Source organism: Patella vulgata, chromosome 1 (assembly GCF_932274485.2).
Source record: "Patella vulgata chromosome 1, xgPatVulg1.2, whole genome shotgun sequence".
Taxonomy (NCBI): Eukaryota; Metazoa; Mollusca; class Gastropoda; family Patellidae; genus Patella; species Patella vulgata.
The window spans coordinates 5,397,576-5,411,651 of record NC_065879.2 but is presented as its reverse complement, the minus strand read 5'-3'; the positions used below and the strand labels follow the sequence as shown (position 1 = coordinate 5,411,651).

Here is a 14,076-nt window from a genome sequence, read left to right as displayed (position 1 = left end):
GAACTACTTTTTTTTTATTTTCAAAGAACAGTTCAATTCTTATTAAAAGTAACTTTATTTTCAAAAACGAACTATTGTTATTCATTTGACCTTGATGGAAACACTGGGCCAATATAAAGGACTTTGCAATGGTTGAATTGCTGTCAAAAAATGATGTATCACTACGCCGTAATATAATCAGGTTCAGTAAAAGTGAAATCTATAGAAATAATTATATTTATTTATTTGTGCATGTAAGAAAGGGTTGAGTGATAAATAAAATCTCTTACTCGTCTTTTTTTGATATCAAAAAATATCAACACTCGTCGATAAAGTCAAAAAAAAACTCGACAGAGTCTCGTTTTCTTTTACTTTATCGACTTGTGTTGATATTTTTTGATATCATAAAAGACGGGTAGGAGATTCTCTATTAATTCATAGAAGGTTAACAGAAAGAAAATACAATAACTAGTGCTTACCTTAAAACTAGGAGCCTGCAAATACCAGGAACAATTGAGGTTATGTGCATAATTTCTAGGCCAATTAGGACTGGCAAAATTTCCAGATTCTCCAGTTAGTATTCCACCACAATCTGAAGTACAAGAACAGGAATCAGATTTGAAGACTTGTAAATCTGATTAAATCACAGATCCTATTTCGTTTCATTTTTTATAGTTTAAATTTTCGTTTTACTTGTCTTCACAGCGCTAGGATCTGGAAAAGTTGTTATATAACCCGTGTTTTGGTTGATGTAAGATATTAGCCAATGAAACCGTCTGTTGCATCGAGTTCTGCATGGAATTGTGAGTAAACCACTAGGACGTCAACGCTTATTGGTAAATGAATGTCTGACGTCATAGTGTCAGGAGCCGCTCGTATGACCCCCGACTCGACTTTCCACTAAAACCTGTCAGATCTTCTTGTAGTGTAGGCCATCAAAAGTAGGAAAAAAACGAAACGAAATATAGATCTTTATTTTAATCAGATTGAATTAGACTAATTTAAAAGTGAGAGATGCAGTTGGATACTGCAATTTGGTCTTACACGACCACATTCATAATGTCTATAAGTGAACAGCGTGAGATATCAGAAAAAAAAGTATGGAATAAAGAAAATTACCCAGAAAAGGTTTCATTTCAAAATGATGAACTTGTGCTAACCCTTGGTAATATAAACCACCGACGTCACTTCCTGTTTTGGAACTAAGGAAGCACGTGCCCTCTTCGATCTGAAAGCAGATTAATAAAGGTACATAAACTTGATAATACATGTTGTTCTTAGTGCTTAATGTCCGCTTTCACCGAAGGTGATATCGCAGACAATTTATCTTATTTTCATTTTTATTATCTTAGCGCACGCGCAGTGGCTTTTCCTGTGGGAGGAGACCGGAGAACCCGGAGTAAACCTACGAGGTAATCAAGATTATATAGGGCTCTTTCGACCAATAAAAGACTATATGACCCTCTTACCACTAACCTAAAACCTAGAATTATGTTAGTTCATGACCTTGATTCATTTATATACAGGCAGGTGGGCAGAAAGGGGTGGGGGGGATTTTACCCTAACCTAGAATTATACTAGTCCATGGCCTTAATTCGGGTATATCAAGCTTGGATCGAATTTGACACCAATGGGTATATCTAGGCACTAATAGATATAGTATTGATGACGCTGCTGTCTTCATGCAGACGACACCCAGACTAATTACGTTAATTCAAGTGGATGAAAACAGTGGATGGCTTCGTTTAGCCCCAGGTGACTTTTCAAATTGATTTTCGCTTCTCGTTCGATTACGTTTCAGGTGTGAATTGCCTAGTAACGGAAGTTAGTCGAAGACGGATATCCGGCGGCGTAGCGTATTAATCGATACGAACCATGGTACCTTTGGAAATTGTATACCCATTGATCTCTTCGTTAACACAGTATGATTCAAACTTGCCAGGAATATCATTGACTTTTGATTCTCTCTTTTTTTTGTCCCGTTATCAATCAAAGGCTTTTATTTACAATACGTGAATGCAGTTTATTATATCAAATGATCCGATCTCTAAAAGTCAAATAATTCTCCACTGTTTATACTCCTCACGTGCGTCAATGTTTAATTTCCGGTAGCAATCAATTACTTAATAACCGTAACCACTTAATTGGTTGAAATGATGACACAAATAAAATCCATTTTGTTGAACAATTCTGCAACAGTATAACGATTTATTTGTGTTTGAGAGATGGTGACATTTTAGGCCCACTTTAGAAAATAAATATCGAAATTGACGTCTTGGGTACTAAATTAGATAATCGATAATAAGATTTTAAACATCTTTACATTTATTCGTTCAACTTGTAGACTTATTCAACGTTGAGTTCCGTAGACATATTCAATTAGTTCTATTATACAAGATATACTGATCGAGAATCAAAGATTACACGATTTGAAATCCCAGATGACCGAAAGTCTAGGAAGTGTTGGGGTTTAAATTCCACTTGATACTGGGGAAAATGATATGAAATATCTATATTTTATTAATTGGATTTTCCTTGGTAGCGCAGTGGAGGGGTGGGGGCGTGGCGGAAGCACCCCGGTTGGCACAAACTCTAGGTTGGTTGAACAATTCTAGTGATTGTCAAGTATCATCCCCAGCTAGAAGATCATTTAGCTACCCGTAACGGGATAGAACATTTTGTTTTGTAATCAATATTATATTTCATTTGAAAATGGATTGGAGAACAGGCTAGTCCCATGTTGACTATTCTTGTCACATGGTCGCCCCAACCCGTCATCAAAATAGAACAAATATTAGTAATTTCTTACTCGTGTCACACGGCTAACCCCACCCTTCATCAAAATAGAACAGTTATTAATAGTTTACTCGTCTTGTCAGTAGGTTACTCACACCCTTCATCAAAATAGAAGTTACCAGTAATAATTATATTGCTATTTTTGTCAATGGGCTACAACAACCTTCGTCATAATAAAACAGTAACTAGTCATTTACTATTTTTGTCACACAGCTAACCACACCCTTCATCATAACAACACAGTTACTTGTAATTATTATTTATCGATTCTTTTCAATGAGCTAACCCCACCCCTCATCAAGATAAATCAGTTGCTCGTAGTTTACTATTGTTGTCACACGGCTAACCCCACCCTTCAGCAAGATAAAACAGTTACTAGTCATTTACTAGTCTTGCCACTTCTTGCCAGTTACTAGTAATCTAATAATCAAAAAATACACCATATATGGATAACAATTACTATGTTTCAACAAGCATATAACACAAATAAAATAAAATATGCTTGATAACAACTTGTGAAATCTTGTTGAAACGTCGCAGTGAAATAAACCATAGTTTATTCCATAAATAGTATGTTATTTGATTATGTTCCAATTACTAAATGCCATTTAAAGAATTACTAGTAATTTATTGAAAGTATGTACTGGTATCTTCTTGATTGTGAAATCAGAGGGCAAGTATATTAGATTTTGCAACAATTTGGCATTATTTGATTGTTATTTGTGTTGCATATTCTGTATATATTTGCCTACTATTCACATACCTGTATCATTTACTTGATAAAGATGAGAGTATCCTCGTCAAAACATCCCTTAGTATTAAACTCAGTAATTGTGTATCCATAAAATTGTACCTTGTGTTAATTATGTACTAGTGGTCAAATTCATTGATCAGATACGAAGAACAGAAGGAAAATATGTAGATGTATGTAATAATCTTACTTTCTTGATGCGATGCAGGGATGCCGGTATAGTAAGGGTATCACTTGTTGGTCAGCATTAACTAATTATTGTTGTGTACATGTATATATTGGTTTGTTATATTTTCATATTTCATCATTGTTTCATAATGACTAGAGAAGCCTAGTCGAAACGTACGTCGCTCAGTAATAAGCAGTAATTGTGTATCCATAAAATTGCACCTTGTGTATTATTAAGCCTGTTGTCTGAATATTACCTGATAGTCAAACGAACGACAAATAAAGTCAGGCTGTTCTAGACAGATTCTAGCACATCTATTTGGAGTGACTCTCTGGTAGTTCTTTTCATTGTTTCCAAGCACTACAGTATATGGTGTTGGATAAAAGTACTCCAAAAATTCCTCTACAAAGAAAAGAAAGACATTATAATATTTTAATGTTATGTCTCGGGCAATATTAAAATTTTCACTGATTTTAAAATTTAAAGTCTTTAATTGTCATGCGATGGATTGAGGAATCTACAATATTGGATAAAGATTTTAGCGAAGATTATAGTTGGTACCGACTTTTAATCATATCCCGTTAAATATCCCGTCTGCTGAGGGTGCCAAAGAGGACACTCATAGAGTGGGAACAACTCGCGAGGCCAGGTTCGGGAACCTTTCTGCCAAGGGTCCGTCTTTGGTATCATCTTCACCGATAGTAAACACGGGCTCATTTCTGCCTGTTAGTCATTTCACAAGTTCGCGCAACTGCCACGGTAATACTGTTTTTCGTCAGGCAATGGATATATGATACGGGTTCATATTTACTCCGTAAGGGGAACGACGGGGTTCTCTCCAACCGGGCTCTTAATTTCTGTAAATGGTGCTTTCTAGATTATATCCTGGTGTTTTTAGGTTATGCATTTATCTTCACAATTCATTAAAAACGATGTAAATTCATCACTACGGAAGAACATTAACTAGTTTAGGGTCCCCTGAAACTACTATACTCCTTTTCAGTCCATCCGCCATTTTGGATTTCGAAATTAATCTTTTGAGATTGATCTCAGAATTCAACCAAATCACATCTAAAACCATGTGAAAGACGTATCCAAAAGGGAAAACTAAAGATTAATTTAAAATCTGCCATTTTGGATTGTGAATTGTAAGATTTTAATAAAAATATATTTATTGTCTCACCACTGAAACGCACTGGTTACGAAATATCGCTCCCCGAAACTCCCGGAAGTCATTTCGCCTTGGCAGATTTCTGCCGAATTTGATGAGAATGATGTCTAATATAAGTACATGTATGATTGAACCAAACAGCATTGGTTTCTTTTGCAATTTGTTTGGGGTCACTCAACTTTTGAGATTAACTTACCAGGCCTATCGACAAATCAAATGCAGATGAGTGCCAGAACCAAGAACGCAGGGGATATGATCATTAAAACCGAACTAAATAATACGAAAAATCGATATAGCACGTTGGCTAAATTGTCTTAGACACACTTTAACAAGCACATATTGGATCGGACAACTCAATACCACATTATTTCCACATCAATGAATAAAGCAATTGTTAGTGTCGGGAGTCAAACTAGCTAGTCCCTAAAGGCGATATGTCTGTATTTAATGAAAATAATTAGTCCAACTCTACGCTTATCAAACAGCAAATATTACAATATGGATCGAATCGTTGTCATAGATCAAACATGTTTCTAAGGTCGATAATATTAAAATGTTCTTTCAAAAAAGTTATAATAACATAATAAATTCCTGTAATCTCTCGACATGGCCCCAAGTACCGTATTAAATAGAACAGACGTTTGCCAAATAAACAACGCTCAGAAATCTTAATCGTGTTAAAGAAATTTCGTTCCAGGGTTTTTTTTGTAGAAATTATTATCCATCTTATTTTTGTTTGTGTTTGTGATGTCGGGATGGGTTGGGTCGGGGAAGCAACATTCATGCCTTTTGTTTACCGTGTCTTTCCTTACGATTCTCAGAGAAATGGGAACGAATGAAAATTTATTGATTTAAAAATGACAGTATAACCGTTTCTATATTACATCTATATCAGAGTCAACGTTTTTTTGAGAGAATTTTGGTTTCCGAGAAAGGTAAATATGCAACTTGTAGAATCATTGTCGACAGTGAAGGCACTATGCCGCACCAACATACACTATAAAGTTGACTAAGCAGCAAAAAACTTATATACATGTAAATGAAGATATACGACACTAACAGATCAAAGACGTAATTTTATATACATAATGTGTATTAGTTAGTTAAAATTGGTAGTAATCAGGTGTTTTGTCACTAAGGTGTTCAAACTGTGACTATTGAATGATATACACCACTATTGTCCAGGTTTGTGTATTGAACAGTGATGGGTGTTATAAATAGTCACACTTTTACACTAGTACTGACATTTTTTACAGCTAGTTACACTCCTGCTAATTATTGACAACTGTATAATTTCTAACTAATTTCTATACATACTAAACATTAGTTTAGAATAATGAACACTTATATAATTTTAATGACAAAAATTGTCATTACTACAAGACCCAGGTTCATAAGACAACAGTATCAACTTACCAGTGATACATATTCACTGTATACATGTAGACACATTAGTAAAATGATAACAACTGATTTTCCCAGTAAGGAATTAATCAGACTGACAGGACTCTCCACTAGGAAAGTAATATCGGGTAAATATCCTGAACAACAAAATAAATGGAGAATGTCTATAACCTACGATTTTTTCGCAACGGGCTGTCTGTCTTTCTGAGTTTTTATCCTATAAAATGAAATGAAATGGGGTTTACCGTCCTACTGTTCTGCTCCGACTGGGCTAATGAAGACGAGCATACGCCATAAAGTGTGCTACGAGGGAAATTTTGCAAGGGATCTTTTACGTGCACGCCAATGTGTACACGGGACCTCGGTTTTTCGTCCCATCCGAACAACTAGAAAGCTTTCCTTGTCAGCCCCTCCGTCCTGCATCACTGACAAGGGGAAATCACGTGAGAAAATCCTGATGAACTTTCTCGGCCAATGCAGGGATCGAACACCCAACCCTCAGGCTAGCGAGCCAGCGTCTTAACCAACTAGCCACCGTGGCTCCCTAAAATGAAACGAAATGGGGTTTAACGTCCTACTGTTCTGCTCCCACTGGGCTAATGAAGACGAGCACACGCCATAAAGTGTGCTATGAGGGAAATTTTGCCCGGACAGCGGCACTACGGCCTACTCTTATATCGAATTCCAACTGTCACGGGATCTTTTACGTGCACGCCAATGTGTAAACGGGACCTCGGTTTTTCGTCTCATCCGAATGACTAGACAGCTGTCCATGCCAGACCCTCCGTCCTGCATCACTGACAAGCGGGAACCACGCCGGAAAATCTCGGTGAACTTTCTCGGCCTATGCAGGGATCGAAAACCCGACCTCCAGACTAGCGAGCCAGCGTCTTACCCACTTATCCACCGTGAACCCCCTTTATCCTATAAAGTTATGTGTGATTAAATATCCTTTTCTATTTCTAACACTTCCGAAACGATTTGGCGTTACTTTAGCTGTTCAGGCATTGTTAATAAAAATTATTCAGTGATTCTTAATATTTGGTTTTATGGAATTGGTGCTGGAGTCAAATCCCATAACTGTCTAGATAAATTGTTAAGACTGACAAGAGTTTATACGCCGAGGTCAAACCATCTTGACCAGTCGACTAATTTGTTTGTAATTCCATGTGGTATTATCAGACTACACAAAGATGCCACAAACTTTAATGAGTGTGTGACCGAATGCATTGATCGGAGTGTCGAGAGAATTATGTTTCGCTCTGTGACTTTTGACCAGATGAATTAATTAAAACATTCGATCAAACCATTAGGACAGAAACTCACGGTGTACATTTGTGATTCCTGGTAATACGTTTCCGGAAACTTTTCAAATAAAGGGAGTTTTTAACCGAATGACCGAATGCATTGATCGGGGTGTCGAGAGAATTATGTTTCGCTCTGTGACTTTTGACCAGATGAATTCATTAAAACATTCGATCAAAACATTAGAATAGAAACTCACGCCGTACATTTTGGATTCTTGGTAATACGTTTCCGGAAACTTTTCAAATAAAGGGAGTTTTTAATTATAATATTGTAATGATATTATTATGCGAATCTGACCAGTTCAATGTTCCAATTCGTATGTTCAATAAAATGAGGCTTTCAGGAGTTGGGGGTCATTCTGAACTTCCCACTGCTCCCTGTCGGCCAAAACAATTTGTAGTTTTAAAATCGAGAGAGAGAGAGAGAGAGAGAGAGGGAGGGAGAGGGGGTTTATAGTCCACTTGACACAAATTTGGTCATTTCGGAACTAACATATGGTTCAATTTTATTTCATCAATTCGCTTGCGCGTAGGGGGTCTTTGGCTGTGGGAGAAAACCGGAGGACCCGGAGAAACCAACGAAGTTGGACAGATGACTCTACTCCTTGTCACGTACAACCGGGGAATCGAAACCACGACAGTTGACTCAATGACAGACTTTATGATACAACGCGCACACGCTAACCATTCCACCATCCGACCCACCTATTGTTGGTATCAATGATTAGTATGATTAAAGCATCAGATACCACATCTAATTAAAGTTTTCTATCTGATACATTTTCATTGTACATTTAGCAGTGGGAGGAAACCGAGGGACCCGGAGAAATTTACGAGGTTGGACACTTTGATTGCACATTTGCAGTATAGTATATAATACACATAATTTATCTGATACTTCTATTTATGTTAAGTCTATTTTGATTTTTCCTTTGTATACAATAACTAGTAATAAATACTACACAAATTTTAAGCAATTCGAATTCGAAATAACGGTAGACTGAAGCGCCGCTTTCTGGGCAGAATTTCCCCCATACCTAACCGCATGCATCAAAAACACATACTTAGGGTAAAACAGCTACAAGTGTATCGTTGAGAGAACACTCTACGAAACGTCGCCTTAAAGATAAATTATGGGAGATTAGATAAAGAGCTGGGCCCCGTTTCTCGAAATCTTAACTTAAGATAAAATCCTATTTTAGTAGATACTCCAATTTTGATTGGCTAAGCACTAAAATCAATCTGATATTATCCAATCAAATTACTAAAATTTGGATTTTATCTTAGTTTCGATTATCCAATTTTTGATTTAATCAGAAGCAGCAGACCGGGTTCTAATCCAATTAATATCGCAGACTAGCGATGGCATCGGGAGTTGATTATGGTCTGGATTATTTAATTAATAATTTAGATAACATTTCAGGAGGATTTAGCTCTTGCATAATGTATTAAAATAGCAAAATGTTTGTTTTAATGAGACCCGGGAGTTTTCATATCAGAATGTAAAGGGATTAAACACCTCATGTTTAAAAATACACTAGTCGATGTATTCCATAAGTATGTGTTTTTGTTGTTGCCCTATCCAGTTAATAAATGCCATTTAAAGATTAACAGTGCAGGGCGTAAGTCCGTCTTCGTTCTAGTTGGTGCAAAAAAGTAGGACGTTAAACTGCATTTTATTTGATATATAAGCACGATACCCGTCACTATTCGGGGTGTTGGATGGCCGAATGGTTAGCACGTGCGTGCTGTATCATACGGTCTGTCATTGAGTCAACTGGCAGGGTTTTGATTCCCCGGTTGTACGTGACAAGGAGCAGGGTCGCCTGTTCAACCTCGTGGGTTTTCTCCATGTCCTCCGGTATCCTCCCACTGCTAAAGACCCCTACGCGCAAGAGAATTATTGAAACAAAATTGAACCATGTGTGTTAGTTCCGAAATGACCTAGTTTATGTCGAGTGGACGTTAAACAACATCTCTCTCTCTCTCTCTCTCTCTCTCTCTCTCTCTCTCTCTCCTCACTATTCCTAATATCTATACAATACTCACCCATTCTCTCATAATGCATGACTTTATAAGTTGGCATGACGTTGGTATCAAGACCATGTACATTAGCAGCAATATATTTGCTCATCTGACAAGTCTGGGCGTTGAACGAATAGTCGAAACTAACACATTTAAACAGAGTCTGTGATAAACATAACTGGGCACAAGCTTCTAGAGTCACACCTATCATCACTTTATCATAAATCTGGTACCCATCTATCTGCGGCAAGGTTCCGAATCCATAGCAAATAAATTTTGAGATTGGTCCATCTGCAAAACAACAAAACAAGAAGATATAAAACAGTATTAAAATAATTTATTGAAATTTATCAACGGTCATGAGAACATCGGGCTCAATTTGTAAAAGTTTGATTAAAATAATACAAGTGAAGAATTTTTGAGGGGTAATAGAAAGTTCATCGGGATTTTCCGACACGGGTTCCCCTTGTCAGTGGTGCAGGACAGAGGGACGAAAAACCGAGGGCTCGTGTATACATTAGCGTGCGCGTAAAAGATCCCTAGGGAGTTGGAATTCGATATAAGAGTAGGCCATAGTGCCGCTGCCCGGACAAAATTTCCTTCACAGCACACTGTATGGCGTATACCCGTCGTCATTAGCCCAGTATAGGGACAGAACAGTAGGACGCTAAACCCCATTTCATTTCATTTCAACTAGTTAGACTATTAGCCATAAGATAATATTTGTAATATACCAGCAATGTCACCAGGTACTATTTTAGAGGTAAATATATTTAGCAGTGATTGCTACTCTTAATGGGAAAACAGAGAAACATCTTCAAATTTGGTGTCAGTGTTTATTCGGAAAATATATATGTATAGGACCTTAAGTGCTAAGTGATTTATATTAAATTGGTTTAATAGATTCTAGAATCCATGGACCATGATATTTTATTTACACCGAGAAAACCCTTCTGAAGGTGTTTGAAGAATGCCGGAGATGATGACCATTATCTCTGTTATTCATTATGCTGTGAAGTGCTTTAAAGCTGCTGACACTGTAAACAATTGCAAGAAAAGAACACATACAATCTCAGAGTCAGTGGAATCAATAACTAGAAGTTTATTCATACTCTCAAGCATCGCCCTTTCAGAGACGTCAAAATTGTTCACATTTATTCAAAAATACAGAATTTTTCTTTAGAATTATTATACGAAAAGTAAGGTTATACAAGCATATATCAATAGATGTATGAAGTTGAAACCCTTTTAGCGTTATATAGATTAGATAAAGATTAAATGCTTAAACTAGTTAAACATACATTATGCAAGAGCTAAATCTGTCTATTGCAGGCCTGTCTTTAGGTCTGAAATGTTATCTAAATTATTAATTAGACATTAATTAACCTATCCAAACCATAATCAACCCTCGATGGCATCGGTAGCCTGCGATTTATAGTGGATTATGCGCCGATTTACTGCATAACTTTCCTCCAAGATTTAATAATTAAATGGTTAATCGAGACTATGCTGTTTATCATACCGACTTTAGTAATGACGGTCGAGGCTAGACGGAAATTTCAATCGCTTAATTCTCGGTTCATTGTTGATCAATTTGAATGAAATTTTCAGCAAATTGCCTTTACATTATCTAGTTTTTAACTATTATAGTGAGAATTGCGAACTCGTTATCTAATCTCCCATAATGTATCTTTAACGAAAGTACTATTATTTAATTGTCTACATGTCTCGCCTGATCTTGTTTTTAAAAATCGTGAGAATTTTACTCCCAAGCAGTGTCCCGTCAGAGACGTCAAATATGTTCACATCTAAAGGTAAACAGAATTTATCATTAGAATTATAATATGAACAGAAAATCGACAGAAGCATATTTATACTACCATATTTTTGATGCATGAAAAGAACACGCAAAGCTTCAGATCCAATGGAATTGATAGAGGTAATTTCATTCTAAATTTCAACATTTTTCACAAACTACAAATCGAACAGAAAGTTGACAGAAACATATATATCTAATACTTCTGTGCACGCAGAACTTCAGATTCGATATAATCAATAGTGAGAAGTTTATTCTTACACTCAACCAATGTCCTAATTCAAATACAAAACTTCTCATTATAATTAAATGATGAAACAAACTGATCAAAACACAGATCCTATTTCGTTTCGTTTTTATAGTTCCAAATTTCGTTTTACTTGTCTTTACTACATGTATTAGAGGCCATCGAAAGTATAAAAAACGAAACGAAATACAGATCTGTATTTTAATCAAATTCATGATAAAAAAAATGTTGATACAAATCTACATACAATACTATAGCTCTTAAAGTTATCGACCCATTGATTATTGCATCGCGATGAACTGGTCAATTTCCCAGTTTGTGATAAAAGTACCGTGCGCAATCTATATTTATTTGTATGTTCCATCTTGCACCATATTATCATGCACACTTAATGCAAATATGACTCAATCCATATATTAATCTTTCCTTGTATTATGTATCTTCCAAACGTGTCGTTTCCATAGATGGTAACTTATTTGATTGCTTGTTTAATGGGGAAAGTTTTCGGTTTCTAAGAATCATCGCTGGTAAATGTATGTTTTAAAATTAATTATTTTAACTAAATTGTAAATTTCCCTTTTTAAAGTCTGTTTTCTAAATATATTAATCAATCCTTATATTGTGTATCTATTAAACGTGTCGTTTCCATAGATGGTAACTTATTTGATTGATTCTTTAATGGGAAAAGTTTGCGGTTTGTAAGAATCATAGTTGGTAAATGTATGTTTTAAAATTATTTATTTTAAAGATACATTATGGGAGATTAGATAAAAAGCTGGTAGTTCTCACTATAATAGTTAACAACTATTTGCTGAAAATTTCAGTCTAATTCATTCATCTCTAACCCAGTATTTAGCGATTGAATTTTGGGCCTAACCTAGATCATCATTACTAAAGTCGGTAAGAGAAAAAACATAGTCTAGATTATCCAATTTTTGATTTAATCAGAAGCAGCAGAGCGGGTTCTAATCCAGTAAGCAATAGCATCAAGAATTGATTATGGTCTGGATATGTTAATGAATGTCTAATTAATAATTTAGATAACATTGCTCTTGCATAAATTGTAAATTTCCCTTTTTAAAGTCTGTTTTCTAAATATTAATCATCCTTAATATAATAGTTACAAACCAGATAATGAAACCAAAGTATGCTGACAATTTCATTCAAATTACTTTACTCTGAACCGAGATATTAGCGATAATAAATCAAATCTCGATTATTCATTTTTACGTTGAATTATGTATTCAAATCCACTAAATATCACAGGCTAACGATGACATCGAGAGTTGATTATGGTCTGAACAAGTTCATTAATGTTTAAATAATAATTAAGATAACATTTCAAGCCTAAAGAAAGACCTGCAATAGACAGATTTAGCTCTTGGATGATGCATGTTTAATTATAAAAAATCACTGAAATTTCTAGAACAATAACCTAGTTTTGTTGCTAAATTTGACCTTTAATATTACATAAAATACTTTATTAGTTTTCCACCACACAACCCTTAATTTCTAGAAGCTAGAGATATTATATCAGTAGAATAGAGGGAGAATTGGTCGTTATGAATAAATATGATTTTTAATAGTTTGTAACCTTAATACTGACCGTTCTCATCTTGAACACGAAGAACTCATCAGTCGTATTTTTACTGACAACACATCAATAAGTGGCCAATATTATTGTTAGATTAATCAAGATGTTCAACAAGCCATTAATAACCACAGAAATATTAGCTACTTTAAAGAGAGGCAGTTGAGCAGGATTCAGCAAGGTAATGAAAACCAGCAATCAGGACACATTCGTGAAAAACTGACTAGAATTATTTTTGAAAATCGGAGGACGTAGTTATTTTACAGTAATATATCTTGAATCGAATGGCGTCATATTCTGGCAGCGGACTGTCACCCCATTTAGCTATGAAAATATATTTTCTTTATAACATTACACAGACGGTTGGCATCTCAGACGTTGATCATCCAGCTTGGGGCATGAACAATTGTCTGTTTTTAGATGTAGATTTCCTTCGTGTCTGGAAAATGTAAGCACACATAGTATTGCCTATGGTTAAATGTACAGAGCAACAGACGGGGTGGATTTTATTCATTTCCACTTTTTCTGTTAACCGTCGTGCCATTCTTACGCCTAAACAAATATAAACACTCATTATCAGTCCAATAAAAAATTCACTTATTTCGTTTCATATAAGAGTTTAACCAATCAAACAGCCTGTTTAGTCGAGCTTATTGCAAGCTGAACACTGAACTATGGGAGATCTCCATAGAGCAAAACAGAACAAAAGTGTTAATGTAAAAAGAAAGAATAAACAAAACACGAAACGAAATTTCGGAAGTAACGGTCACTTAGTGACTATCAAGAAAATAAAAGACATTGACTCGCTAGGCTGGAGATC

General features: G+C 35.6%; 1 protein-coding gene across 1 annotated transcript in view; it reads right to left on the bottom strand.

Annotated features, from left to right (window-relative positions):
• The window catches only part of LOC126815060 (uncharacterized), a 70,536-nt gene that overhangs the window by 16,707 nt on the left and 39,753 nt on the right, over positions 1 to 14,076 (bottom strand). The window contains exons 4-7 of the mRNA XM_050540596.2: positions 9,627 to 9,893; positions 3,952 to 4,097; positions 1,099 to 1,207; positions 459 to 571 (exon numbers count right to left, since the gene is read on the bottom strand). Coding sequence (XP_050396553.1) covers positions 459 to 571; positions 1,099 to 1,207; positions 3,952 to 4,097; positions 9,627 to 9,893 — 635 coding nt within the window. The remainder of the gene's footprint in view (positions 1 to 458; positions 572 to 1,098; positions 1,208 to 3,951; positions 4,098 to 9,626; positions 9,894 to 14,076) is intronic.